This window comes from Pterocles gutturalis, unplaced genomic scaffold (assembly GCF_000699245.1).
Source record: "Pterocles gutturalis isolate BGI_N339 unplaced genomic scaffold, ASM69924v1 scaffold10606, whole genome shotgun sequence".
Taxonomy (NCBI): domain Eukaryota; kingdom Metazoa; phylum Chordata; class Aves; order Pterocliformes; family Pteroclidae; genus Pterocles; species Pterocles gutturalis.
This window is the reverse complement of record NW_010103105.1, coordinates 13,895-41,412: the sequence shown is the minus strand read 5'-3', so window position 1 is coordinate 41,412 and position 27,518 is coordinate 13,895. Positions and strand designations below refer to the sequence as shown.

General features: G+C 39.4%; 1 protein-coding gene across 1 annotated transcript; it reads right to left on the bottom strand.

Moving 5' to 3' along the window:
* SLC13A1 (solute carrier family 13 (sodium/sulfate symporter), member 1) lies at window positions 1-27,518 on the bottom strand. Its single transcript, XM_010086566.1, is given in 16 exon segments — window positions 1-144; window positions 246-306; window positions 308-375; window positions 1,353-1,514; window positions 2,103-2,212; window positions 3,080-3,183; window positions 9,127-9,228; window positions 9,318-9,416; window positions 12,552-12,671; window positions 17,291-17,451; window positions 17,957-18,023; window positions 18,113-18,170; window positions 18,772-18,959; window positions 23,383-23,519; window positions 24,232-24,360; window positions 27,414-27,518. Coding segments are annotated over 16 exon segments (1,809 nt in total). The 5' UTR covers window positions 27,513-27,518.

The window sequence follows — 27,518 nt, the reverse complement described above, 5'->3', positions numbered from 1 at the left end:
TTACAGTCCAGTACTATTTATAGAAGTAATGTTTGGTGCCCAATTTGGGTAAGTATAGAGATCAAATATAGGCACTATCCATGTCATAATTGCAAGCATAACTACAGCAACTCCGATGATGTTAATGCCCAAACCAGCTTTCACCTAAAGGAGAGGAAAAAGAAAGCAGAAACTCACATCAACACATGGAAGAAAGTTTTTAAAATGATAAAAATCCCCTTTAGGGAGTTTTGCTTAAAACTCACCATGTCCATAACAGTTAAATGACCATATGAAAATACAATGGCATTGGCTGGGGTTGATATGGAATGCAAAGGAAGTACATAAGGTAGCAGGTATCAAAATGAAAAGTGGGTTCACATGAATGGCTTCAGCCTATCGTAAAATAAAAGAGAGAGAACAGCTGTCAAGGGACACATTTGCCAAATGAAACACATAAATACAAACTTACAATACTAACAAAAGTGAACTGTGAATGGAACTGCCTGTTTAAATAGTGAGAAATAACCTTTTCCGATAACTCATTTTTAAGATTATATCTGGGAATGCTTCAGGTGAGAAAAGGTGATTCTAACACAGAATGGCTACTAAACTTTAAATTCATGCCTGATATTTTCTAATTATAGGTGAGTCCATAAAATAAGACTATTTCAAAGTGTGTGCACACTGCGCAAGCACTGAAAGGAAAAACACTGTAAGAAAAATGATGAATTTGTATATAATACATAGGAGGGACTCAATGAAGTGAGGAGTAAGATTTCTTTGTATGAGAGGGAGAGGACATTAGTATGTGTCCAAGCTGACCAAAAGGAAACTCTACAGACCAGAAGATGATTAGTAAGTTTTGAAGAAGAAAGAACTGGGTGTTTTGATAAAGATGATGAGAAGAAAGGACAAAATTGAGCTAAGGAGAGAAGAAATTAAAATTACATATAAAGCACATCTACGAGCCCTCTCTTCTCTTTGGTGACAGATTGGAAGTTGCAGTGTTAACTATTTTTGCTGAAGATGTGGTCCAGAAGAAACACTGAGAAAGCTGTCCTTTTTAAGTGCTTTAACTATTTGCAAATAGGAATAACAGAAGATTTTTGAGTACTGAACTTTTACCTAATTTTGCTGAATTTTCAGCATCTCTTGTAAGAAAGCCCCAAAACAACCAAGTATTCAATGCACAACACAGCACAGAAAAACAAACAAACAAACAAAAAACCCCCCCCAAAAAACCAAAACCAAACACCAAAACATTAAATATTTTATGGCTACTTTTAAAAACGGCTTCTTTGAGCAGCTGTATTATTATTACGTGGATGATAGAGCAGATTCTGATCAAAAACAACCTGCCTTGTACTCACCAAAGGAGCTAGTATGGGCAAAAATATCGTAATGGTAGCTGGATTGCTGGCCACTTCTGTTACTGAAGTGACAATAAGGCTTGATATCAGAATAACCAGCCACAACGGTAATGATCCTAGAGGGGTCAATTTTCTTGCTACCCACTCAGAAAGTTTTGAAACCTGCATAAGGAATATGACAACATGATTACATTTTACAAATCACTGAAAAAAAAACTAATAAATGATACAGAACAGGAATTTACTCATCTGCTAATGATGAAGTATTTGTGTAAAAGAGAAAAAAACTTAAGTATTTTCCATATTCCTGCAACATGTTTTTAAGCACATTTTTCTAATTTAATGATGTTCTATAGGAACCTGTGCAAACTGTATTCCATTTATTTATTTTTGCACCTTGGAGACATTTAGAGGACTCATAATCAGAAAGTTGTAATATGCATGTATTGAGCTTCAGAATCAGAGTTTGGGCTTTGGAAACAGTGTGTCTGCACAACTCCTACCACCATCAGGTTTAAATTAAATAACAAACTGTAGTCATCACTGTGCATAGCCTTTGAAGAAAAAGCAAATTCCTTTTTTGTACCTCTGCTTTCTGAACATCTTGAATATTCGTCACATTTATCATGTTCAATACTGCTACAGAATAACTTGTTAAAACAAGAGAATAACTGTGAATTCACTGTATGTCTGAATTGTTCCTGATGTGGGTCATGCTAATTGTTCAGTATCTTCTATAAATTGCATTACCTCACAGCCGTCTGCCAGTGCGAACCCGCCACCGACAAGAATAGCTATTTCCCAGGGCATGCATGACTGAAATTCCTTCCAAGTAATCAGTGGAGTGTAACCAAAAACAGCTAGAGAAAAAGAAAATCAAAAAACCAAACACCAACATTTAAAAACTTATTGAAAAACATCTTGAAAGAATCTTTCTGAGGAAGTACTTGGGAAATATTCAAAGGCAAAATCTCATCATTATAATATGAAGAAAGTCTTTGACATGAACAACCTGCACTTCCTGCATCTGGTGAAAACTGTCACAGCCTGAAGACAATAGAGCTCTAACTGTTACCACCAGTGGAGCATTGGCCTCTCCCCCCTCCTTCCCTATGTGAAAGATAGACATGGTATACCAATGAGTTTAATTTACTCAATAGAACTGCAGTATTCAGACAGATTGCTGAGCAATGCAGCAAATGCTGTTTCACTTAGACTCATTGAAGTTCTGATTTTGCATTCTCTGTGAACCCTCAGATCTCATTGATGTCAGCAGTGAATTAAATACATGAAGAGGACAAGCTGGAGGTGTACTTTAATCAGGCTAAATTCCATTTTGAAGGGGAAAAATTAAATGAGAATGGACTCATTTACCATGTCAAATTTTGCAGGGCACGTTAAATAAGCAGCAATATTTTCAAAAAATAAAACCAACCCTGTCCCCATTCAAAGCCTGTGACACTCAATGGAACAGCAGTTTCCATTGGTGGTGGTGGACTGTAGGTAGCAAGTTCCTGCACAGCACTAGCTCCTGCTGCTCACATTGCTTAATTGTTGGCATTGACTTCCAGGGCAGGGTTTCATTATAACCCAGTAAGATATTATCCTATATTAAGATTGTAACATTAGTATTTAACAACATTCCCGTAACAAGTGCAATCAGTTATATTTACGGTTGCATCTTATATGTCTTACTGTAGTAAAGTCCACATCAAAATGTACTCAACTGTTTTCTCCATTGGAAGTCCTAGACAATGTTTTTGCTGGAATAATAAAGAACAGAAGGCCGATCACTAAAGCAGTTGTTGAATCTGTAGCATAACCTTTATACCTAAGGAGAAGTTAACAAGAAAAAAAACCATGAATATATATAGGCAGGAGGAGTAGGGGAACAGAGTGAGGAGGAGGATGGAGCAGCAGAAAGGGGCTGTTATGGACTGACCACTTGGTGCGGTGGAAAGAGGTAGAGGAGTCAGGAATGAAGGACTGAAGTTGAGCCTGGAAAGAAAGGGGGTGGGGGAAAAGTGTTGTAGGTTTTGTCTTTGTTTCTCACCATCCAACTCTATTTTGAATTGGAAATTAAATTAAATTAATTTTCCCCAGTCCAAGTCTGTTTTGCCTGTGGTGGGTCACTGGTAGGGGATCTCCCTGTCTTTATCTCGACCTATGAGATTTCTGACTTTATTTTCCCCCCTGTCCTGTTGAGGAGGTGAAGTGAGAGAGCGACTGGGTGGGCATCTAGCAGCCAGCCAAGGTCAATTCACTACATCTGTAGAAATATTAGATGCAAGCCCTCCAAATTAATAAATAAATATCTTGAGTATGCATGTGTTATTTTGTCACATGGAAATAAGCTGAGGAAGGGGAATATTTGGGAATAGCTGGTGCTTAAACAGTAAGTTTTCACTGTTCAATGATAAATTTAATAACTTTAATATGCTCTGTAGAAAACTGAGTCCAACAGGCCTTAAAAGCACTGTGCATGCCCACAAAGGAGGATGCTTTTGTAGCTGAGAGAAGGCAGCAGAGCTTTATTATCATCCTCCTATGGCTGTCACTACTAGGATTATAGGCACAAGGACCATGTTTATTTTTGTCATTTCCAGTGCCCAAGAACTGCTTGCACTAGTGTTTCTTAAACTGATCCAATATCCTTCTAACTTGTACAGAGTAGCCCCAAGATCAGATAAAGTGCAAAGCTGAGCTCTAATGCCATTTTAACACATCATCTGATTTTTTTACACACTGCTAGGTGGTGACATATCCCAGCCTGTCTTGTTTCAGTCAAGATGTTCATTCAAATGGATAAGAATTTTGCTGAAGAAAGTTAAAACCAATATTTTGTTAACGTTTGGGTTTTTTTTTCTATTTTATGTGAGTTCTTCTGTAAGTATTCCTGAATCAATATACCAGCATATTTGTCCTCTCAGCCTTATATCATATGCTTTTCTGCATATGCAGCTACAGTAGGTCCAAGCATAATTTTCCAGCAGATCTTCCCAGCAGTTTAAGATTTTATACTAGCCCAGGGCTTTTCACTGAAACGGAGATATCGTCTACCACTTATATGTTACTAATATATAATCTGGTAGATCTCTTTGCTTTGACAAGTGTTAGATGAGATTCCAAAAACCTTAATACGCACAGCACGCTGACACCACAACCAGCATAGTTTTAACTAACACTGTCACAAAATGAAGCTCCTGTAGAAGTTGAAGTCGTTCTCTAATATTTTGTCTTCTGCTTCCTGTTGTCTGTTAGCACAGAAAACAATTAAAAGCCAAGTTATTATTTTGTAATGGTTTCCTAAGACAGGGTTCTAGCCTAAGACTACGTGCACTGGGTCAAAAGAGCAGAAAATCTCTTCCTTTGGGATCCTATCCTGCGCTCCCTTAAGAATTGCTGGGAGTTTTCAAGGAAGGAAAGATTTAGATACAGAAACAATTAATACTGCCACTTTCTTTTAGGCAGCTGCTTCTTCACAGAATGGTTGAGGTTGGAAGGGACCTTTGTAGCTCACCTCATCCACTCACCCCTGGCTCAAGCAGAATCACCCAGAGCTAATTGCCCAGGACCATGTCCAGATGTCTTTTGAATAGCTCCAAGGATGGAGATTCCACAACATCTCTGGGCAATCTGTGCCAGTGATCAGTCACCTGCATAGGTAAAAAGCATTTCCTGATGTTCGGGAGGAACCCCCTGTGTTTCAGTTTGTGCCCATTGCCTCTTGTATCATCAGTAGGCACCACTGAGAAGAGCCTGGCTCCATCCTCTTTGCACTCTCACAGGTATTTTTAAACACTGACAAGATGCCCCTGCAGGCTTCCCTTCTCCAGGCTAGACAGCTTCAGCTCTATCAGCCCCTCCTCATAGGAGAGATACTCCAGTCCCTTAATCATCTTTGTGGCCCTTTCTTGGACTCTGTCCAGTATATCCGTGTCTTGCACTGGGGAGCCCAGAACTGGATGCAGCACTCCAGCTGTGCTCACAAAAACTTATTATTCCTGATGCAAAACACTGTTCTCAGAAAAACTGCTTGGGACACACAACACATCCTACCATTAGTCATACTATTATAAAGACACACCATGCAACATTCCAAATAGAAGCTTTTCAATCATTATCAAATTTTGAGAGAAACATTTTTCAAAGCCCATATATCCAACGCTGTAATACAATTGCAAATACATCTACCTGCTTATAACATTGCAAATCTGATTGTCCTATAAGGAAGCAAAAAACCTGTTGATTAAGGAGATCTCAAAAATTATCCATCTGACATCATTGTAGAGAACAGGGCTGTGGGTAAAAGTAAATAGTGGCCTTGTATTGTAAGTAAAGAAAGGAATAAACATGCAGAAAAAAAGAGAAAATACACTCAGGCAGTAATCTGAGGAAGCGTGACGGAAGCCCACCTTGCATACATCAGCTGTAATCAGCTGCAGCCCAGTGTTGAACTTTCTGTTTCTTATGAGGTTCATAAAGTTCTGGCCAAAGGCCAATTTGAAACTCCTCTAATTGAAGCTAATGCCCTACAGTCTGGAATCAAGCCAGGACATGGAAGGAAACTCCTGTAGCAGAAATGATGTGTGATCCTGTGCTGTAGGAAACAGACATTTTTACCATGTGCTGCTCTCTGTGGTGTTATACAACATTTATTAAAACATCCTGCTGTCTGCCTCCAGAGGGAGGTAACAGGGGTTTAGGGCAGGACAGTAAAAGATTATAGCCTTTCATAGATTTACAACATTTTCTTAAGAAGAATTAACTGGTAAAGGTAATGTATATCTGAAAGGCATCTGATAATGTTCCTTAAAAATGAGCTCTACCTGATACTAACATAGCATGAATGTGGATTAAAAATTGGCTGACATTTCAAAAAGTAGCCCTTAAAAAGTGGGGAGGTATCATCATTTAATACCAATATTTCTGCTGGGATTTTTAAAATAAATCATTGTCTGTATTTTGAAGGTGTATTCAGTAACTTGTGAGGATGCACACAAGGGGCTGAGAACATGAACATGGGTGGTGAGAGTGATGGGAACTTGTTTCTTGAAGCAAAACCTTGAGCATTCAATGTAGTTTGTCAAAATGCAGTTTATAATGTGATGTAATTAAGCCACATACTTATATCCTTAAAGCACCTGTCACTGAGAAGTTTTTAATGCAGCAGGGAAAGACAAAAACAGATGGCTAGATCCTATTTTCAGACAGAAGACAAGGTGCGAGTTTGTCTTGTTTAGTTTGGCAACAGAGATGATTATTCACCAGGACAGACTATCAAGGAAAGTAGTAAATTCCAAAATCTGAGGAACCTGTGCGTTGCCACCTGAAAATCAAGCCTGGTTGCTTTCTGGGAATTCATGTCCTAATAAAATAAACCAGTATTGGGCTTAACACACAGAACAATGCAGCTCTTCCCATCTTCAGCATGTTAGAATAAATGAACTGACTGTTCTGTCTGTTTTAAGACCCTGGGAGTGCTGTGATTCCCACCTAATAGGACTGACTCACTGGTCCAGGAGGGTCTCAAGGTTACTCATAGCACTGACATTGCGGCTTTTCATAAGGAAAAAGCTCATCTATACGGATGATAGAACTTCCCTAAGTCTGGCTTGAGACTGTGGGGTAAGAGCCTGTGGAAAGTAAGTACTATTGGATTTCTGACAAGAAAACAGGTTTCTAAAAGGGCAGAGAATATTTCCTTACAGTTGCTTCCTGAAACGTAGACTTAAGGAAGATGTGCACATGCCTATCAGTAAACTGAAATCCAAAACACTGAACAGTTTTGTACACGGAGGCATTGGGAAATTCATGCATGAGAGACGTAAGCCGCAGTTCATGCACTGCTAGAAGCCTCTTGGACATCACATTGGTGAGCGCAATGTGACCATTGACAGAACCACAGTTCCTGGGTTTGAGTTCTTTTTCCTGTTTTTTTGTTTTCTTTAAAGAAGATGGCTTACTACTACTCTCAGCTGTACCTGCACTGGCTCCTTGACCCTCTCACGTATTGTGGCTGAGAAGTTTTTGTTGCTTAGAAAAGTAAAATCCCAATTGCCTGGTTTTATGCCTGTTAACACAATGGATTGTTAAATGAAAGCTATCTAGAAATAGACAAGGTCTGAATGGTAAGAAATGTTTTCTTTCCCCTTAAAGGTTGTGTTAGTGAAAAAGAAATGCTTTGTTTTTTCTTCAGGTTACCTCACCCAAATTATAACATGATTCAGCCTAATGTGACATGACATGTGCTTGCATTCCCTTCTAAGGAAAACATTATAGGGCATCCACAAAGTAACATCCCTGTGCAGAACCTGTAACCACATTTATTATGAGAATATTCTGCTTTTCCCTGCCAGTAAACAAAATCCTCAGACAACAGTAAGCGAACAACTTCAGATAGGAAAATGTGCATCTCTGGACTGAAATAATTCATTTGAGCCATAAGTCCCATGGTTGAAATGTTGTTTTCAATGTCTGTTTTTCAGTACCAGATGTAGCTCGTTAAATGGTGCTTGATGTGCACTGAATGTTAATATGAAGCAGAAAGAGAAGCAAAGCCAGCCTGATTGTCTAGCTACCTGATTGCTTGATTAGGTCAACACTCCAAAAACCCTTCAAGAACACAGTGTTTCTTATGAGACAATGATCACCAGCCCTGCCATTGTTATAAGGGAAAAAATGTTCTTTTTGCAATTTTTTTGATAATAAAAAACTAAAAAAAAAAAAATAAAACAATCTTGGTTTTTAATACACTTTTTAATGTTATTTTTACACAAAATAATTTTGCTTTGCACTTTAAATCTTCAAAGGGCTTTGATTATTCCTTTTAAGGTCCCCTACCAGACTTTTTGTCAGACCACTGGGGAGGGTGTGTGAGTGTATGAATGATGGGAATATATTTAAAGAGAGGAGGTATGATGGATGCATGATCACATTTAGGACACACAGGAAAACAAAATGAAAAATTACACTCCAAGTCCAGCACTGGTCTTTGACCCACCCAGTAATAAATATTAAATCCAGAAGGACCTAAACAGTACAAAGTCCTGCTCCTCCCAATCCTGCAGTACCTCCCAGTACTCCAGAGCAAAACTCAGACCTTTATCACAGAACAGACTGAAATTACAGTAATTACAGCAAGAGAGCAGGAGATGTCACAGTATAATAAGTTCTTGCAAGAGCAACTGATTTCTTAGGCAAAAAAGTCTATGTGATCCTGGGGAAAGGACTGTGCAAGCAGGCTGCAGCAGAAAGGAAGAAAATGTAATAGTTCCTGAATTGCTCCTGTCTTTTTGGTGGTTAGTTGAACTGTGACATTGAGAGAGTTATGTATGAACAGACAGTTTATATCATTAATTAGTGCTGTCAAAGTAGGGGATGTTGGCCTGTATGCATACAAGGGTAGCTAGATCAAAAAATTCTAACCAAAGATTTTTCTTGATATTGCAGATTTGATTAAGAAGTAGGATAATGTAACATCAGTCATTATGCATTCTCCCTCACTGGATCAAGACTTAAACCTAGGCATAATCTCTCTTAGGAGGCACTTTATTTTATCCTGCAATGTGTTTAGCACATTTCAGATACTACACGTATTTTGTATACGCTAAAAAGGTTTTCAGCAACTTCAGCCTGGAATATTTCTGAAGTATTGAAAGTTTGGTTTGGTTGTTGGTTGTTTGTTTTTTTTTTTTTTTCTAAATCGAGAATAAAAATGGTATGTTGTTAAAACACAGTACGGTTCTTGTTGTGTATCAAAAAGATTACCTACTTTGGGAAAAGTGAAGACCATCCTGGGATGAAACCAGGCTCTCTGGTGAACCACAGCAGGGTCATTAGGATGAACAGGACAAGTGTAACAGTTTCTGGATAGCTATAGCAGAAACAGAATGGGTTATACATTTTCCTGAATTCAGACTTGGATTTACTTGCTCTTGTTTTCAGATTTATAGTTTGACTTACCTCATTGGTCCAAGCTTCTTGTATTCATCCTGAATCACCTGTGCTGAGGCCTCTTCTCTAGCTGTTTTCGTCTTCCCACACTTGAACATGGTTTTAAAACTGGAATGTAAATCAGAAATATTGAATGATGAATTAACAGGGCAAAAAAGGTCCAACCTTTCCAGTTACCAATAGCACTTTACAAAAGTAAAATTTTCATTTTACGATACAGTATCTCCCATTTAATTATCACACGCCAAACTGAGCATATGGGAATTAATTGACAAAGCCCAGTGAAATACTGACAGAGGCAGCAACAGGATGCATCCTGTTATTGACTAGCTCATTCGCCCAGGAAGGATGTAACTTTAATCATGGGAACTAATTGAAACAAGCAAATACATAACCTGGCTATTTAATGAAATTCATCCATGACTTCACTTTACTTTGTTTTGTAATGAAAAAGTTTGTATTGCATGAGTAGCCTGCATACTGATCAGCAGACCATTTGCTACAAGCTAGATTTTCATTCTTGGATAAGACACTTACACAGTATTAAAAAGAACACTATTGAAACAATCAAGAAAAAAGAAACAATGAATGTTCACATATAGAGAGGTAAGTGTGCAATGAGTCTAAGTCTGCTTAAGAGTAGGCAGTCTCACTCTTCATCTCTTGCACCATAATTAGCCATGTAATTGTGGAAGACAGGTGTCCTCATTGTTATCTCTGCAGATGTTGCTGCAGGCTGGAAAAGGGGAAACATAACCCCCATTTTTAAAAAAGGAAATAAGGAAGACCCGGGAAACTACAGCCTGGTCAGTCTCACCTCTGTGCCTGGCAAGATCATGGAGCAAATCCTCCTGGAAACTATGCTAAGGCACATGGAAAACAAAGAGGTGATTGGTGACAACTAACATGGCTTTACCAAGGGAAAATCATGCCTGATGAATTTGGTGGCATTCTATGATGGGGCCACAGCGCTGGTGGACAAGGGAAGGGCAACAGATGTCATTTACCTGGACTTGTGCAAAGCATTTGACACTGTCCCACATGACATCATTGTCTCTAAGTTGGAGAGACATGGATTTGATGGTAGGACCACTCACTGGATAAAGAATTGGCTGGATGGCCATACTCGAAAAAAGAAACAATGAATGTTCACATATAGAGAGGTAAGTGTGCAATGAGTCTAAGTCTGCTTAAGAGTAGGCAGTCTCACTCTTCATCTCTTGCACCATAATTAGCCATGTAATTGTGGAAGACAGGTGTCCTCATTGTTATCTCTGCAGATGTTGCTGCAGGCTGGAAAAGGGGAAACATAACCCCCATTTTTAAAAAAGGAAATAAGGAAGACCCAGGAAACTACAGGCCAGTCAGTCTCACTTCTGTGCCTGGCAAGATCATGGAGCAAATCCTCCTGGAAACTATGCTAAGGCACATGGAAAACAAAGAGGTGATTGGTGACAACTAACATGGCTTTACCAAGGGAAAATCATGCCTGATGAATTTGGTGGCATTCTATGATGGGGCCACAGCGCTGGTGGACAAGGGAAGGGCAACAGATGTCATTTACCTGGACTTGTGCAAAGCATTTGACACTGTCCCACATGACATCATTGTCTCTAAGTTGGAGAGACATGGATTTGATGGTAGGACCACTCACTGGATAAAGAATTGGCTGGATGGCCATACTCAAAGTTGTGGTCAATGGCTCAATGTCCAAGTGGAGACTGGTGACAAGTGGTGTTCCATAGGGGTCGGTACTGGGACCAATGTTGTTTAACATGTTTGTTGGCAACGTGGACAGTGGGATCAAGTGCACCCTCAGCAAGTTTGCTGATGACACCAAGCTGTGTGGTGTGGTGGACAAGCTGGAGGGAAGGGATGCCATCCAGAGGGACCTTGACAGGCTAGAGACGTGGGCCAATGCCAAACTCATGAGATTCAACAAGGCCAAGTACAAGGTCCTGCATGTGGGTCAAGGCAATCCCAAGCACAAATACAGGCTGGGTGGAGAATGGCTTGAAAGCAGCCCTGAAGAGAAGAACTTGGAGGTGCTGGTGGATGAGAAGCTGAACATGAGCCAGCAGTGTGCGCTTGCAGCCCAGAAAGCCAAACATGTCCTGGGCTGCGTCAAAAGAAGCATTAGCAGCAGGTTGAAGGAGATGATTCTCCCCTTCTAGTCTGCTCTCGTGAGACCCTACCTGGAGTACTGTGTTCAGATGTGGGGCCCCCAACACAAAAAAGACATGGACCTGTCAGAGGAGAGCCACAAAAACGTTCAGAGGGCTGGAGCACCTCCCCTATGAGGACAGGCTGAGAGAGTTGGGGTTGTTCAGCTGGGAGAAAAGAAGGCTCCGAGGATACCTAATACCAGCCTTCCAGTACCTAAAGGGGGCTACAGGAGAGATGAAGAAACACTCTTCATCAGAGAGTGTAGTGAGAGGACAAGGGGTAACAGATATAAGCTGAAAGAGGGTAGATTTACATTAGATATTAGGAAGAAATTATTCACCATGAGGGTGGTTAGACAGGTTGCCCAGAGAAGCTGTGGATGCTGCATCCCTGTAGGTGTTAAAGGCCAGGTTGGATGAGGCTTTGAGCAACCTAGTCTAGTGGAAGGTGTTGGTGCCCATGGGAGGGGGGCTGTAACTCAGTGATCTTGAAGGTCCTTTCCAACCTTAACCATTCTATGATTCTATGTTAGTGAACTCATGGAGAACAAGGCTTTGAAGAATCAGCCCAAAAGAAGTATTGTCCTCTCCAAAACCTTAAAAGCACAAGCTCTGAGAGGAAAAAAAAACCCCACCCTAGCACATATGAGTTTTGGAAAATACATTTACAAATATAGTCATCCAGTTTATAACATACATATTGTTCAAGTATTCAAGCCAATCCCTAACTCCAGCAAAGTGCAACATCCTGACTATAAATCTTTCAGCCTTAGAGCAAAATGTATAACATTTCAGTATTCATCTGTCTTGCATGCAGGCAGTGTTTAATGATGATGTGTGTATATTCTAAAGGAATAGGTATCATCATTTGTGATATGGACTTTTCACATTGGCCTGAATAGTCAAGGATCCTCGTTTTAGAAAATTCTTGTCCCATCCATAGACTCAACTATGCTAATCAAGGTTTCTGCATTATCATCCTATTGAGCCTGTTAAACTTAGATGCAATCTATACTGCTGGTCAAAGTATCTCTTATATCATTAACCTTTAGTTTTATTGATTACAACGTTTACTTACTCAAACCCAAGGAAAAGCCACTGGAGCCAGACCCAGCAGAGCAGCAGAATAATAACTGTGATGGGGATGGAAAGGACAAACCAGGATCCAAAATTGATGCACTGGCAAGCTGGGTAACGTCTGAATGAAAGTAAAAAACTGTTCAGTTGACCTTTGCAAAGGAATGAAGACTTGTGAGAAGTGCCAGAAGGCCCTGAAGCAAGAGAATGCTTCTGGCTGGCAGCTGAATTCAGCATGAGGTGGCCTCTGGTGTCCTCTTCCCTCACCCTCCCATTCCTGATCATCATGACCACTGCAGGAACTAGCTGTGCCAGTTCCTTGAGCACTGGATTGGCAACAGGTCCAGGGATCTGACACCGATATAGGTGTGTCTAACCTGAGTTCAGTGGGCAAGGAAGGGCCACTCACAGCGTTAAGGACCATTAGGACTACAAAGAAAAAGAACTTGAAGAAAAGTAATTCTTTGAGAGGAGACTTTAGCACAAGAATGTATACTCAGATGAATGAGCTCAAATGAATTTAGAAGAGAATAGTAGAGACAACATTGAGATTTGTATTGTTTAAGGTTCTATAAGGTATCCAAAACTTGTTAAAATCAAAATTATTATTACTGATTTCCAGAAAAGGCAGGAATGTTCATTTTTTAGGTGGATTGTCTCTCCAGTCACCTTGTCACTTTGTGGCTGTCTTAATCTACAGTTTACAGATGTGGGCCATTCAACCAGAGCTCTTCCAGCCACGTGCATTTAAGAAAAGGAGAAATGGGCTTTGATTTTCTGAAATAAATGAATTTGCTGTTGAATGAGAGAGATTCCAGACAGGAAAAAGGTCAGGTACATGAATCCTGTGTTACAGTTTACTTTATGAGCAGAAGTTATTCTTCCTTCTAACTCCTCCAGCTCTACTGAGAGAACTTTTAATACTAAAAGTGAGAAAATTCTAGTCACCTTGAACAGCCTTCCTCCTTGATGCAAAAATCAGATGGAAGGGAAATCACAATGTCCAGACAGAGGCTGTAACGACTATTTCCACTTATTATTCAATCTTTTGTATTTCAGTCCTCACCAGAAGAAAAAGAATTCTGATGGTCACATAGGTCTTTGAGGCAGTAAATTCTTATTAAAATGCTTTCTCAAATATTGTGAAAATTTCAGGATTGATCTATATTTCTTATGATGCTTACATACATTGCAATTAAAGTGCCAGCAGGGACCAAAGCAAAACTCCTACCCACTTTTTGAAGTGATGCTTTAAATTGCCACTGTACATAGTAATGAGACAGTGAAACTGGAACTAGAAAAGGCATCATGCTATTATACATAGTTTATTTATTACATGGCTATTTAGCTTTTATTACATGATTACCCACATCAATTTTTTATATATGAATTCCAAGATAGGAAAAACTTAACATCAGCATAGCAATGACTTAGCATTTCATCCCTTGCTAAAGTGTTTATGATCTTTCCTGAGTTATGTGGGATTCCTTACTGGGCAACAAAACAAGCTCTTGAAAACTTTATACTAAAGAGTCAATTCTGTTATAAAATGTTGATTTGTTATGGTCAGGCTTCACAGTAAGATTGTGCAGGGCTGAATATATATGTAAGTATTTCTAGTTTTCTTAATATTAAAGTTAGGTATTCTTCATCTCCAGAGCAAGGAGTTTACTCAGGTTTACTGGACTATTAATTCAAATTATTTAAAAAATGATCTGTTTGTAGTGCTGGTTGTATTATCTGCTATTGTTGGATTATCTACTATGGGTCTTGTGTGAGGCAAGGATAGACAGGACACACTGAACTATTTATTTTCTAGACTTATTTCCTTTGGAAAAGAAAAAGTGCAATTGATTTTAATAATCCTAATTTTACAGTGATTCAGTGCCAATAACAATAAACTTTTTCCAGGAAAACCCTACAAATACCAATAAATTTCATTCATAAACAAATCCAGATAAGGTTATACCTTTTATGACTTTTATAAAGTCGCTTAGGTTGAAAATAATGTAATATTGGCAAAGTTTTATTCTTTGTGTTGGAAGGGTCAAAGTGAGTTATCAGAATAGGATTCAGGAAACTGTGTCACTTGTCAGTGAGCCTGACTGGAGAACCAGAGGATTCATCGTAGGATTTACTCTTCCTCAAGCACAGGAGAACTCAGTTTTCTCCCTGACACGGTGTTGTCTGGTAACCTTTTCTCTCTCTAATCTCTCCACAGCCTTCCCCTTGCCCTGGGCTGCAGCTGCCTATGCTCGCAGGATCTGCAGCCCTGCTCTAATATGGCCCAGCTGTGAACCTTGGCTTGCAGTGCTGAGGAAGCTGCTTTGTGTGGGAAAGAGCTGTGAGAAAGTCTCTACAGCAGAGCTATGCAAGATTAGATAGGTAAAGCTGCACATGTGAGATAACTAACATTGGGATCTGCAGCAGCCTGAAGAATTCAGGCTAGATGATCTTTAAGGTCCCTTCCAACCCTAACAATTCTATGATTCTGTGATTTAAGAGGAAAAACAGCAATACAGAAAGGGATAAAATACTAATGGAAAATCATTTGGAGTCAGAAGAAAGGGACCCAGCATCACTGAGGATCTGTTCAGTGAGCAGTGAGGACCAACCCATCTCATCCCCATTGATACCTTCCCGGCCAGCAAAGGCTTCTGGGTATCTTATGAGCAGTGGCGAGCAGACTCATGCTTAAGCTACTAGCTGGTTACACAGCTTCTCAACGGTAGCCAGTACTTTTCTTTTTAGTGTTTTTTTTTTTCTTTCAGTTGGTTATATTGTAGAAGCTGTGTTGTAGTGTCTCTTTGCCTGCAATTAAAGAATGGAGTGACCCTGAGAGGATCAGTAACAAATCTGTCTTGAAAAGGAGCCCTTATGGAAGTTGGTCTCACTGGCAGGGATGCTTAACATTGCATCAACACTTCCACTGTTTGCTTCTGCCCTGTGGAACACAGCATAATTGCATGGCCTAAATCAACAGCAGACTGAGGATTCCCAGCAACACACAGACTCCAGTGCTAACACAGATATACTGGTTTCCTCTTCATGTGACATATGAAAAGGGGGGAAGTAGAGAACAGTAAACACTAATTCCAGTTTATTTAATACTGAAATTGGGAAGATATGAGGAATATGGAATTTCACAGTGCCATTTTAAGTGTTTTGTCACTGAGTGGGAAACCCAGGAATATGGCGTATGCACAGCTCTTTTGCTGAATTATTTTACTTCAGATGCTTATGATACAGGAAGGTAGACTGCAAATGCATCCAAGTCATGTTAACAGGTCAATTCCCAGTTCAGACAGGGCATAAACACAAACGAGGCCTCAAAGGAGAAGGGGAGCAAGACAGTTAAAGATAAAAATATTTACGCAGTTAGGTGGTAGATTCAGCTTAAGTTAAGAATTAGGCTCAGTGGTTGTGTAAAGATTAAACAAGGTCCTGGTGGGGTATAAAATTGGATTACACATGCAGTGCTCCATGTACGGCCCATGCTCCTAGAAGAGGGTGAAGACCCAGGGAGAGAACAATCTGCTTATGCATTCTTGAAGAGATTGTTAACAGCTAAGACAAACTAAAAAACCAGCTGCAAGCCGGTTTTCTTCAAGTTTCCTACAAGTTCAGGGAAATGAACAAGACTGGTTCTTACCCATAATAATCAACCTTGGATTCCTCTAGGCTCCTGAGTGTGAAGCCTGCTTGAAGCAGACACGCTTATATGCCTAAAAGTTTAAGTGCGAAGGATTTATAATGCCACAGTCTGCCTTGTGTAGTTCTTTGGGCCAAATAACATGCACTCTTATAATTTCCATAACATTTCCGTTGTTGCTGTTATCTTAGCACAGTCTGATTTACAGACTGTACCACTTCAGTTCTGTTTATCAGCATGCTGAAGCCAAATTTCATCCATTCATGGAAGAAAATCTATCAATAACTGTCCTTTCACCATTTTGCCATGTGCAATACAGAATACTGGACAGAGGGTAACAAAAGGATTGTGCTTTATTATGTTCTGGTTTAAAATTAGAGTAGGAATATTTCTGGCAATGAGTAGTTTGCAGAAGAAAAAAAAAAAGTTCAGCAAGAACTATTGTTTTTTCAAAATCTTTTAAATGAATTCTGCCAATTTTCTTTCCAAAGTAGTTCTACTCAGAAAAGAAAAGGGATATTAAAGAATGGTTGTAATAACCTCAAAACAAAGTGTTCCAGTGAATGCAAAGTTTCAGACTGGTTTGAAATTATTTGCTTTTTCTTTGATTAACAGACCCAAATTCCTAATTCCAGTAATGCACTAAGCGTAGCTGCCTGAAAGTCTCCTGATGCTCATTGCTAAGCAGACCCAAACTTAGCGCCTGCTGTACTTAGAAATTAATAACAGTCCTTTAAGGACAGGCAGTGTCTGTCATATTCATGCTAAGTAGTGTCTTCCTCCTCAGATAAGCCTATCTTTTTCCATGCAGCTATTCAAAAAGCACTACTTAACCAAAGAATGGTCATCTTGTTGCATGTGTTGGGTGATCACTTACAGCCTTCCCCAGGGTAAGACAAATACAACCATACAATTTCATTTTATCTCTTTAACAAAAAAATAACTAAAAGAAACTAATAGAATCAAATAATATTAAATCAAAGGGTAAGCTTTCTAGTGCCTTTTAGGGGAGCCATGTGAGAGCTCAAGAAAGAACAGTAAAAATTCTGGATAAAGAAGAACAAAAATAATTTAATATGGTCTCTTACGTATTGAAGTGCTCATTAAAAATCAGATTAGTCGATGTTCCTGTGATTGTTGTCAGCCCTCCAATGGTAGCAGAATAAGCAACACATAAGCACATCACTTTGAAAATCCCACTGTCCTTGTCATCTCTGCTTTTTCTCCCTGTTTCAGCAGGTGGTAGGTTCTGCTTAGAAAGAATATACACCAATTAATATATAAGCAGGTCTCATCATCAAGCACAAAAATAGGATTCAAGGATGTCCCAGAAGAGGCAGACAATTTTCTGGCAATATAGCTGTATGCAATGTGGTTTGGTTTGCTGTTACAGTGGTACTACCATTAGTCATGCAAAGGGAAAGGAGGGAGAGTCAAATCCTGAAGTCTTTATGCACGAACTTCCTTTATATATACTGACGTATGTACACATCTGATATATAGAGCTTGTACTCTGGTGAGGTTGGTTTAACTTGTGTAAAATACAGTGGGAGCACAAAACTACTAACTAAAATATGACATAAGCAAAGTGTATGTATATGTGTATCTACAGGACATCTTAACCCAGGATCTCTTATTCACACGAAACTAGCTTCATTGCTAGCTGTGCCGTGTTACGTGTTACACAGAAGTGAGTTTTAGGTTAAAACTAAATTACACACATTAACTGCATATTAAAAAGACACCTTAAGTACCTCTTCCTTTTGTTTTTCATTTTCCTTTTCAATGGTGCATACAGTACTACCCACTTCATTGTCATATCTGGAAAAACAAAGGTATGTATTGCAATAAACAGACATTCTCTTTAGATGAATTTTTATTACAAAATTTAGTAAATGAATAACTATTACCCATTAACTTGTTTTTCTTTCTCTTTCCAGTCACTTCTTTCACATTCTCCTATATTTTCTGTAAGACATTGATGCAAAGACAGATAAGTATTTAAGGGAGAAAAACTGTAAAGGCTTCATCAGCATGTCCCATTCCATGCAATCACTTCACATCATCCCATGAATACATTTACAAGCGCCAATCTTAAAAACAGATGAGTTGTGCCCTACTCCTTTCTGACTCTTATTCCTCAGAGTCTTAATCTCCTAATGAGGAGAAATCTTTCTAATTTACAATCCAACCGTGTATGTAACCAGTTCAGATTCATTTGTTCCCCAACATTACCCTAGAGATTAAAAAAAAAAAAAAATTTCTCTTGCTAATGTTTAACCCCTGGTGTATTTATAGCTGGAGTCATATTTCTTTTCAGATATTTTACTAGGCTGAACAAGCCTGTTCTCTTTTCCCCTTCTCTCATGACTGCCATATTCTGCAGCTGTTCAGTTGTAGCTAATCTTTGTGAACGTGGAGACCTCACACACTGTAATCCAAGAGAAGTCTCACCATGAAGCATATGATGACACTAGTACTTCCCTAGCCATTCAAATTTGTTTTATGTGGTCTTTAGTCCACTGCAGAGTGAGGGTGGGCAAAGACAAAAGCTGCACTGCATGCCTACCGTCCAGCTCCAGTGCCGGGTTGATGGAGCCATTAGAGCAAGACATCTCCAGTGCATCAGCTTCTGCTTCAGCTTTGGTGATCTGCTGAGCTACAGCCTCTACGATTGGCATCACCATGGCAGCAGCAGAGGTGTTGCTGAGCCACATTGACAAGAAAGCACAGCTAACCATGAAACCCAGCGTAAGCCTGGAACAGGAGAGAAGAGTCTGTGTCTGCTACAGCAACACCTCATATCACCACCCTGTTTAATATAAATGGAAAGCTTCTTCAACAGAAAGCTTGAATGCATGAAACACTGAAAATTTAAAGCTTGTACTTGACCTCCGAGGAAGTTTATGAATTAAAATTGTCTTGATCAAAGATAGTGAAATTATCATACTTCAGAGTTAAAGGATCAAATATATTATATATTGAAACAGAAGCAATAACATTTATTTGCAGAATGATACTGTATTTTAACAATCTTTGAAGAAAGAGCATCATACATATGATAAGTTCAAACGAAAGTTAAAATGGCTATACTGCTAATGCTATTGATCTTGTATTGTACAAGCTAGGTCAAAACCCTGGACTTATGACTTAGTCTGTAAATCCTCTAGATACCAATACAGGTGTCATAGGAGGAAATATTAACAATTCAGTAAGCAGTACTTAACTTATTTCTTAATCAGAGCCCCAAGACACCTGTAGGGATTACCTGTGCTTAAATAAAAATCATACTTCATATTAAATTGGAAAGTGAAGGTCACTACAATGTCTTAGTCTGGTCTTGGCACAGCTTATCCTAACAATATGAATCACATCTGTGCAATTCCTGATTGCTCTGATGCAATGCATTGAATTGCATCAGTGACTGGAGTAACTCTAGTTTTACACTAAAAGCCTCAAATATTCCATGTCGTATCTGGTGAAGCTGGGCAGCAATTTTAGAATACAGATGACACTGTCATTTTTAATGCATCTCTTGGAGTTGTAAATGAGAGTAGTCCTCCTGACTTCCTGTTCCAAGGTGTTGGCAGTGTCATTAAACACCTGCCAAGCATCACCACAGTGACAACTGTGAGTGGAGGGACTGTTGTGTTACAGCATTTTCTAAGTGATTTTTTCAATTTTTAAAGTTCTTTGCCTAGCCTCAATCAAAAGCTTCACAAAAACTGTAAGGATTACTCAGCACATGATGGCAAGATTTTATAAAAAAATAAATAAGCAATATTTCTGAATGGTATAAAGATATCATTCAAAACACCTCTCATAGTCTTTTATTTCAGCTAATAGCAACATTTCAAACTTGACTTTTTCTCACTAGGGGTACCTTGTCTTTTCTCTGTGCACTTTTAATTGCACAATGATGAAAAGACCTGTGTACCTACAAATGGTAGACATGGTTCAACAAAAATTGTCATTAGTAGTTTAAAACCCCTTAACTTTACACAGTTTTTGATTAGGTGCTCAGATGGAAGTTGGGGAAGAATTATGTTTTCAGGAGAAATTTTTATGCAGAAAATACTGGTCAGGCTAAGCACACTGAGTATGAATGTTCACATTGTAGAGAAATATAATTTTATTACAACTTGAAGAGGATTTAAAACCAAAGCAAATTAAGACATTCATTAATGTGTTTCAAAACTGTTCATCATAAATTTCCACCATTGGATGGACTGATGGTCAGGTCACCATTTAATACAGTGTGGTATACTGAGAGTGACTCTAAAATTAATTTTAAAAAAATAAAATATATCCTAACCTGTTTAACCACAGTTTTTCTGCATTATACTTGCTGTGGTGTTGCTAAAAAATATTTTGCATGGAGCCTCGGATGATAACCTCATTTATGTTCAACTATAAAGTCACTCTTTGCTATGTAACATATAATCAATGTTTTATTACTCATTCTAGTCCTTGCAGGTTGCATAGATGTATTCACCTTTCTCTGCTAGCCTGCAGACCAGACCACATAGTTCAAATGATGGGAGGCCTTTAGGGACTCATAGAATCATAGACTCATTTAGGTTGGAAAAGACAATTAAGATCATTGAGTCCAACCGTTAACCCAACACTGCCAAGCCCACTACTAAGCCATGTCTCTTAAGTACCATGTCTACATGTCTTTTAAATACCTCCAGGGACAGTGACTCAACCACTTCCCTGACCAGCCTGTTCCAACGCTTGATGTATTGGGTCTGGCTACAGTGGAGTTAGCATCCCCACAGCACCCTCCCAGTGCTGAGTGTCACCCTGGCAGCCAGCAGGGTGTTTGTAACACAGCTTGGGAGGGGGCGGAGCCGGGACAGCTGACCCGGATTGGCTGGTCCATACCCGGTGTCAGCCATAACAGCCAAGGGCAGGGAGGAGGAGGGGGGCATTGGTTGCTACATTTGTCTCCAGGAGCAGCTGCTGCACATAATGAAGCTCTGCTTTCCCAGGAAGTGGCTGGACATTGCTTACTGAGCAGAAGTAGAGAATATAATCTTTGTTTACCTTTTGTTTCTGTGCATGGCCTTGGCCTTTGCTTTAATTAAACTGCTTTTATCTTGACCCACAAATTTTTCATCTTATTCTCCCACTTTATTTTGCTGAAGGGGGAGTGATAGAGGGGCCTGGTGGGCCCCTGGCATCTAATCAAGGTTAACCCACCACACTTGACAACCCTTTTGGTGAAGAAATTTTTCCTAATATCCAATTTAAACCTCCTCTGGCACAACTTGAGGCTGTTTCCCCTCATCCTATCACTTTTTACTTTGTAGAAGAGACTGATGCACACCTCACTACAACCTCCTTTCAGGTAGTTATAGAGAGTGATAAGGTCTCCCCTCAACCTCCTTTTCTCCAGACTAAACAACCCAGTGCCCTCAGTCACCTCTTGTAAGACTTACTCTCTAGACCCTTCACCAGGGTGACATGCTGGACATGCTCCAGCATCATAATGTTCTTCTTGTAGTGAAGAACCCAAAACTGAACACAGTATGTGAGGTGTGGTCTCACCAGTGCAGAGTATAAAGGGACAACCACTTCCCTAGTCCTGCTGGCCACACTACTTCTGCTACAAGCCCATTTCTCCAGAAGAATACAGAATCTAGAAGACTCTTGCAATCCTACTTCCACTGCTGCATCCCTCATGTATTCTAATGCAGAAACCTCCTGCCAATGGTATCTTGACCTTGAGCTAGATGAGGCTCCAATGTGCACAGGTTGTCTGGGGACTCCTGTGAAGGAGGAGGAGGGCTACACACGAAGAACAGCACGCATCACTTTGCAGTGGGCACAGCTAATGAGCAGCAGATGCTGAGAGGTGGGAGGATCCTCTCCTTCTCAGATCTCTTATTATAATCTTATAATCCTTTTGTCATGATCAGGAAACATGATACAGCTGAGATAATTGTGAGGGATACTGCTTCCTCAGGGTTACAAAGCTGTCTGTGGAGTTGCTGTAGGTACCCTCAGCAGCTGGCTGTGGGTTTCTGTTTCCGCAGCAAGTTCTTCAGCAGTGTCCAGTTTAGCACAGCACACCATCCACTTGGGTTCTCTCTTTCAGGATTTCAGTCAAAAGGTGAGGATTTGTGAGTGACCAAAAAAAGAGAAGCTGACATACTTCAACTGCATAGTTCAAGAATATAGCTAAAGATAATGGGAGGCTGTTGAACACGAATGTCAAAAAAGAAAGCTACCAGCTATTGAAAGATGCAGGGAAAATCTAAATACATGTGATATTTAGGATTAAGACAGACAGAAGAACAGAAATAACTAGCATCTCTATGAGGTGTTATTAGTTAGGTCACCTAAGAGGCATCTCATTTTTTAGACCTGGGGTTTCTACTTTTCTGACTTTTTGTTTCTCATCACTGTCTGTTTCCTGACAAGGAGTCATAAGCATCATGTATTCTGGGAAGCTAGACTTACTGTACAGATCTTATCTGCAACCTTACTGGTGTGCTGACAGATGAATTTGTGGGCCTAAAGCTTTTCTGCAAGCCTGTAAAGCAAAGGAAAGAGTTTTCACTTCATAAGATATATGCTGAGAGTGAGTAAGTAGAAGGTGTGAGATTTAATTGCCCTCATCATCTCATCCAGCTGGGGAAGTTTCTATTCCTTTGCTATTTTCTTCATAGGTACTCAAAGAAAAAAACATAAAGGAAGACACTGTGCTTACTGACTTTTTCTTTACACACCGCATCTTTAATTTTATGACTTTTTTTTTCCTCACGGTGTGTTTGAATTCTTGTATTTTTGGGAAGAGTTCAGAATTTTGCAAACAGTATTGAAATACACATTAATAATAAGCATAAAACAGATTTTCAGTTGTAGGCATCAGGTATGTAATGTACTAACCACCATTAAGAAACAGGACCCTTACATTATTCGCAAATTCATCAGATTTTTTTTTGTTCAGAAGGATCCTTATTATGAACTGAATCACTGCAGGGAACCTGCAATTAGGATTTCAGCAAAATAATAAAGTGTCACTTACAAATCAATCAAATAATTTCAAATATCTACTTTGTTTCAGTAAGAAAGGAAGGCTGGATTTCTACTATAGAAAAAGAAGTAGGCAATTATTTCTGGAATACATAGCTTTCCACCAGTATTCTTCAAGATATTGTTTAGCACATACCATGCAGGGTTGACACCCACCAGCATCACCATTCTTAAAGCCACTCTTTTGTGGAAATTCCATTTTTCTATTGATGTTGCCAAGCAAATTACTCCTATCAGCAGCAGCTGAAAGTCTTTAAAATAAGCAGATGCCACCTGAAATAAAAACAATAAATATTTTGTTAACTAAATGGTGACTTACTATTACTTGTTATTATCAGTTTAATGAAAAAAAAAAAAAGTCATCATGGGTATATATTAAAATAAATTATGAGAAAGTTTTTTTGGGCTTAAATTTAGACTTAATTTCATTGAAACTGTTAATTTTGTTTAGCCAAAATGGTGCAAAAGTAACTGCACTAAGGTGCATAGTGCTAAAAAAAAAAAAAACACTTATGATATGAACAACCTAAGATCATTAGTCACATCTCACATACGAACTAAATGACCAATGAAATGCTGCTTTTATTAATTTAGTTATCCAACAGAAAAAAAGAACAACTTTAAACAGAGACTATGATCATCTGTGGTGTCCTCTCTTTGACATGAAGATGTATACTCAGCATTTTGTACGTGGGGTCTTTAGTGTGTCATCTTGCTTCTGTAACATTAAGAGTATTTATATCTATCTAGCATTTTCCCATCAACTGCCATCTAAGCACTGAATCACAATCTAGAAAAAAATATTGAAGAAATACGAGCAAGTCCTGAGGACAAAGCATGTAAGCAAGTCTTGAGGCAGACCTACTGTGATTGGCACTCAGCAAATCTATGGATTAGCCTATCAGGTTTCAACACTGCATGGTTCTTTCCTTGGATATTTTATCACTGAAATACATAATATGATAGAAAGGAAAAAAAGGGTTACCTCCTTGGATTCCATTATACCAAACAATGGGAACATAAAGGCAGGAAGCAAAGCTGAAACACCCAGTGGCAAAGCTTCTGTGAGCCAAAAGATGGCAACTACAAACAACGTGTATGCACATTCTGCTTCCTAGAATACAAAAGAAACCAACAAAAACATGAGTGGATCATCCATGAAAAAAACCACACTTGCAAAAAAGTTCAGCTATGTCAGTAGAGAGATTCCACCCACCTGGAACAATTATGAGTCAAGAGACCTTGCCAACATGGCTTCACTAAGGGCAAATCGTGCCTGACAAATTTGGTGACCTTCTACAATGGGGTTACAATGTCCTGGGATAAGGGAAGAGCAACTGATGTCATCTACCTGGACTTGTGTAAAGCACTTGACACTGTCCTGCATGACATCCTTGTCTCTAAATTGGAGAGATGGATTTGGTGGTAGGGCCACTCACTGGATAAGCAACTGGCTGGATGGTTGCACTCAAAGAGTTGTGGTCAATGGCTCAATGTCCAAGTGGAGGCCTGTGACAAGTGGCATTCCATATGGGTCGGTACTGGGACCAGTGCTGGTTAACATCTTTGTCGGAGACATGGACAGTGGGATGGAGTGCACCTTCAGCAACTTTGCCGATGACACCAAGCTGTGTGGTGTGGTCAACACACCGGAGGGAAGGGATGCCATCCAGAGGGACCTTGACAGGCTTGAGAGGTGGGCCCATGCCAACCTCATGAAGTTCAACAAGGCCAAGTGCAAGGTCCTGCATGTGAGTTGGGGCAACCCCAAGCACAAATACAGGCTGGGTGGAGAATGGCTTGAAAGCAGCCCTGAAGAGAAGAACTTGGGGGTGCTGATGAAAAGCTGAACATGAGCTGGCAGTGTGCACTTGCAGCCCAGAAAGCCAATCATGTCCTGGGCTGCATCAAAAGAAGTGTGACCAGCAGGTTGAGAGTCCCCCTCTGCTCTCGTGAGACCCCACCTGGAGTACTGCATCCAGCTCTGGAGTCCTCAGCACAGGAAGGATGTGGAATGCTAGAGCAAGTCCAGAGGAGGACCACAAAAATGGTCAGAGGGCTGGAGCACCTCCTGTACAAGGACAGGCTGAAAGAGTTGGGGTTGTTTAGCCTAGAGAAGAGAAGGCTCCGGGAAGACCTAGGAGCAGCACCCAATACTTCAAGGGGGCCTACAGGAAAGATGGGGAGGCACTCTTTATCAGAGACTGTAGTGATAGGATGAGGGATAACAGTTTAAAGCTTAAAATAAGCTGAAAAAGCGTAGATTTAGATTAGATATTAGAAATAAATGTTTTCCTGTGAGGGTGGTGAGGCACTGGAACAGGTTGCCCAGGGAAGTTGTGGATGCCCCATCCCTGGAGGTGTTCAAGGCCAGGCTGGATGAGGCTTTGAGCAACCTGGTCTAGTGGAAGGTGTCCCTGTCCATGGCAGGGGGGTTGGAACTCGATGATCTTTAAGGTGCCTTCTAACCCAAACCATTCTATTATTCTATGATTCTATGACCTGAATTTAGGGTACTTATTGTCTGCTATTGATAATCCTGCTAAGATATGAACCACAGTCTGTAAAATAGTTTTAAAGATTTTTTTTCTAAGGGATAGTAAAATTACTTAAGTTCTACCAATTATGAAAGGTCGAAAAAAGTCAGCTGCCTTTTCCTTCGAGCACAATTAATCATATAGGTCACTCTGGAGCATTCTTAGACCATGAATTAACATAAATCACATTCTGCAGCTGCAAGCAAACCTTTAAACCTCTAGGAGTACTCACAGTCAATAATAGGTCATATTTTGTCCTTCCTGTAATCAATCAAGTTTTGGCAGCAGCATCAATAAGTCAAGGATATAATTGAATATAAAAAGCATTGTGCAAGACTGACAAGAAAAACAGTAGTTGTTTTCAAGACTTACAATTTCAGTGAGTGTCTTTTATTCAAACTCCTGGAAAACAGGAGTTTTTTTCCATTTTTGCAGGAGAATTTACTTCAGTGCTGCCTGTAGAATGCAGCCACAGCCAAATATAATAAGACAAAGTGAGCCTTGTTTCTTCTGTAGTCCTAGAAACCTCCTTTGTGTAGTTTTGATTTATATTTCTGCTCTTGAGGAAAATGTTTTAGCTCTTTTAATGACGCTGGTTAGGGCATGAAACTACTCAACAGCAGCAGAGACCATTTGTATTGGGAAAGTAATAGCTTAATGAAATGGCTCTGAGAACCTCTGACTGGAAAAAAAAAACAATATTAAATCCAAGTGAGTCAGCTCTGGCTAGCTTGTGTTATGTATGAAATAACTTGATATTGTCAATTCATTTATCACCTTTAAGATGTTCATCTCACTTAAGTCCTACCACATTAAGAATTTCTCAAGAATTTCCTCTCAGAGAGGAAACTGAAATATTGAAACTGTGATGTGAGACAGTGTGAAGCAGGTTGTTCTGTAAGCACTCTTTGTGATGCAAGGACTTCTGAACTGGACTTTCATGTTTTGTTACACATGATACATATAATGCGTGTGATAATACATCACAGGAGAATTCTATCTCGTACCAAATAGGACCAGTTATAAATTTTTTAGGTAGCTGGTTCATCAACATGGAGTTGTCACAAGAGTTATTGAACGTCAGAAGAATTTATTTCAATTAAAATAAAAGTGTCCTGCCGTAACCTTTGCTCTACTTAGGAAACAGAAGGAATTTCTCATATCATTGATTCCAGTCATCTGCTATCAGACAACACAATATATGATGAACTTAACAAAATACATAATCAAATAAAAAGGTAATTGCAGCTGTTTTCCTGACAATTCATCTCCATTGTCAGTCATATAGAACTGTTTAAAAGTGGCTGAAATGTAATAAAAAGGACAAGATTTTCAAGGTAATCTAGATTATGTTAAATGAGAAAAACATTTCCTGAACAAGAAAACAAATATATAATTCAGAATTTCATGCATCCAACACAGAATCTTACATTAAAGCTGTTGTCTTATCTACATTTCTACATACTCTAAGTTGACAAAAAAAAAAAATCCATAATGCAAAAATCATGAAGTCATTCAAGGTCCCCTCCAACCCAAACTATTCTGTGATTCTATGATTCTGAAAAGATCTTGGAATCTCAGGCCAGACATACAGGTGCAAAATAATTACCACTCAAAGCAGGTCACTTACTTTGGTTTTGATGATAAGTGGAAGTGGAAGTAAAAGCAGTGGGGTGAGGACAATGAGCAGGAACCTTCGGTAAACCAGGAGGTAGCTCAGAATCTTCATGGTTGA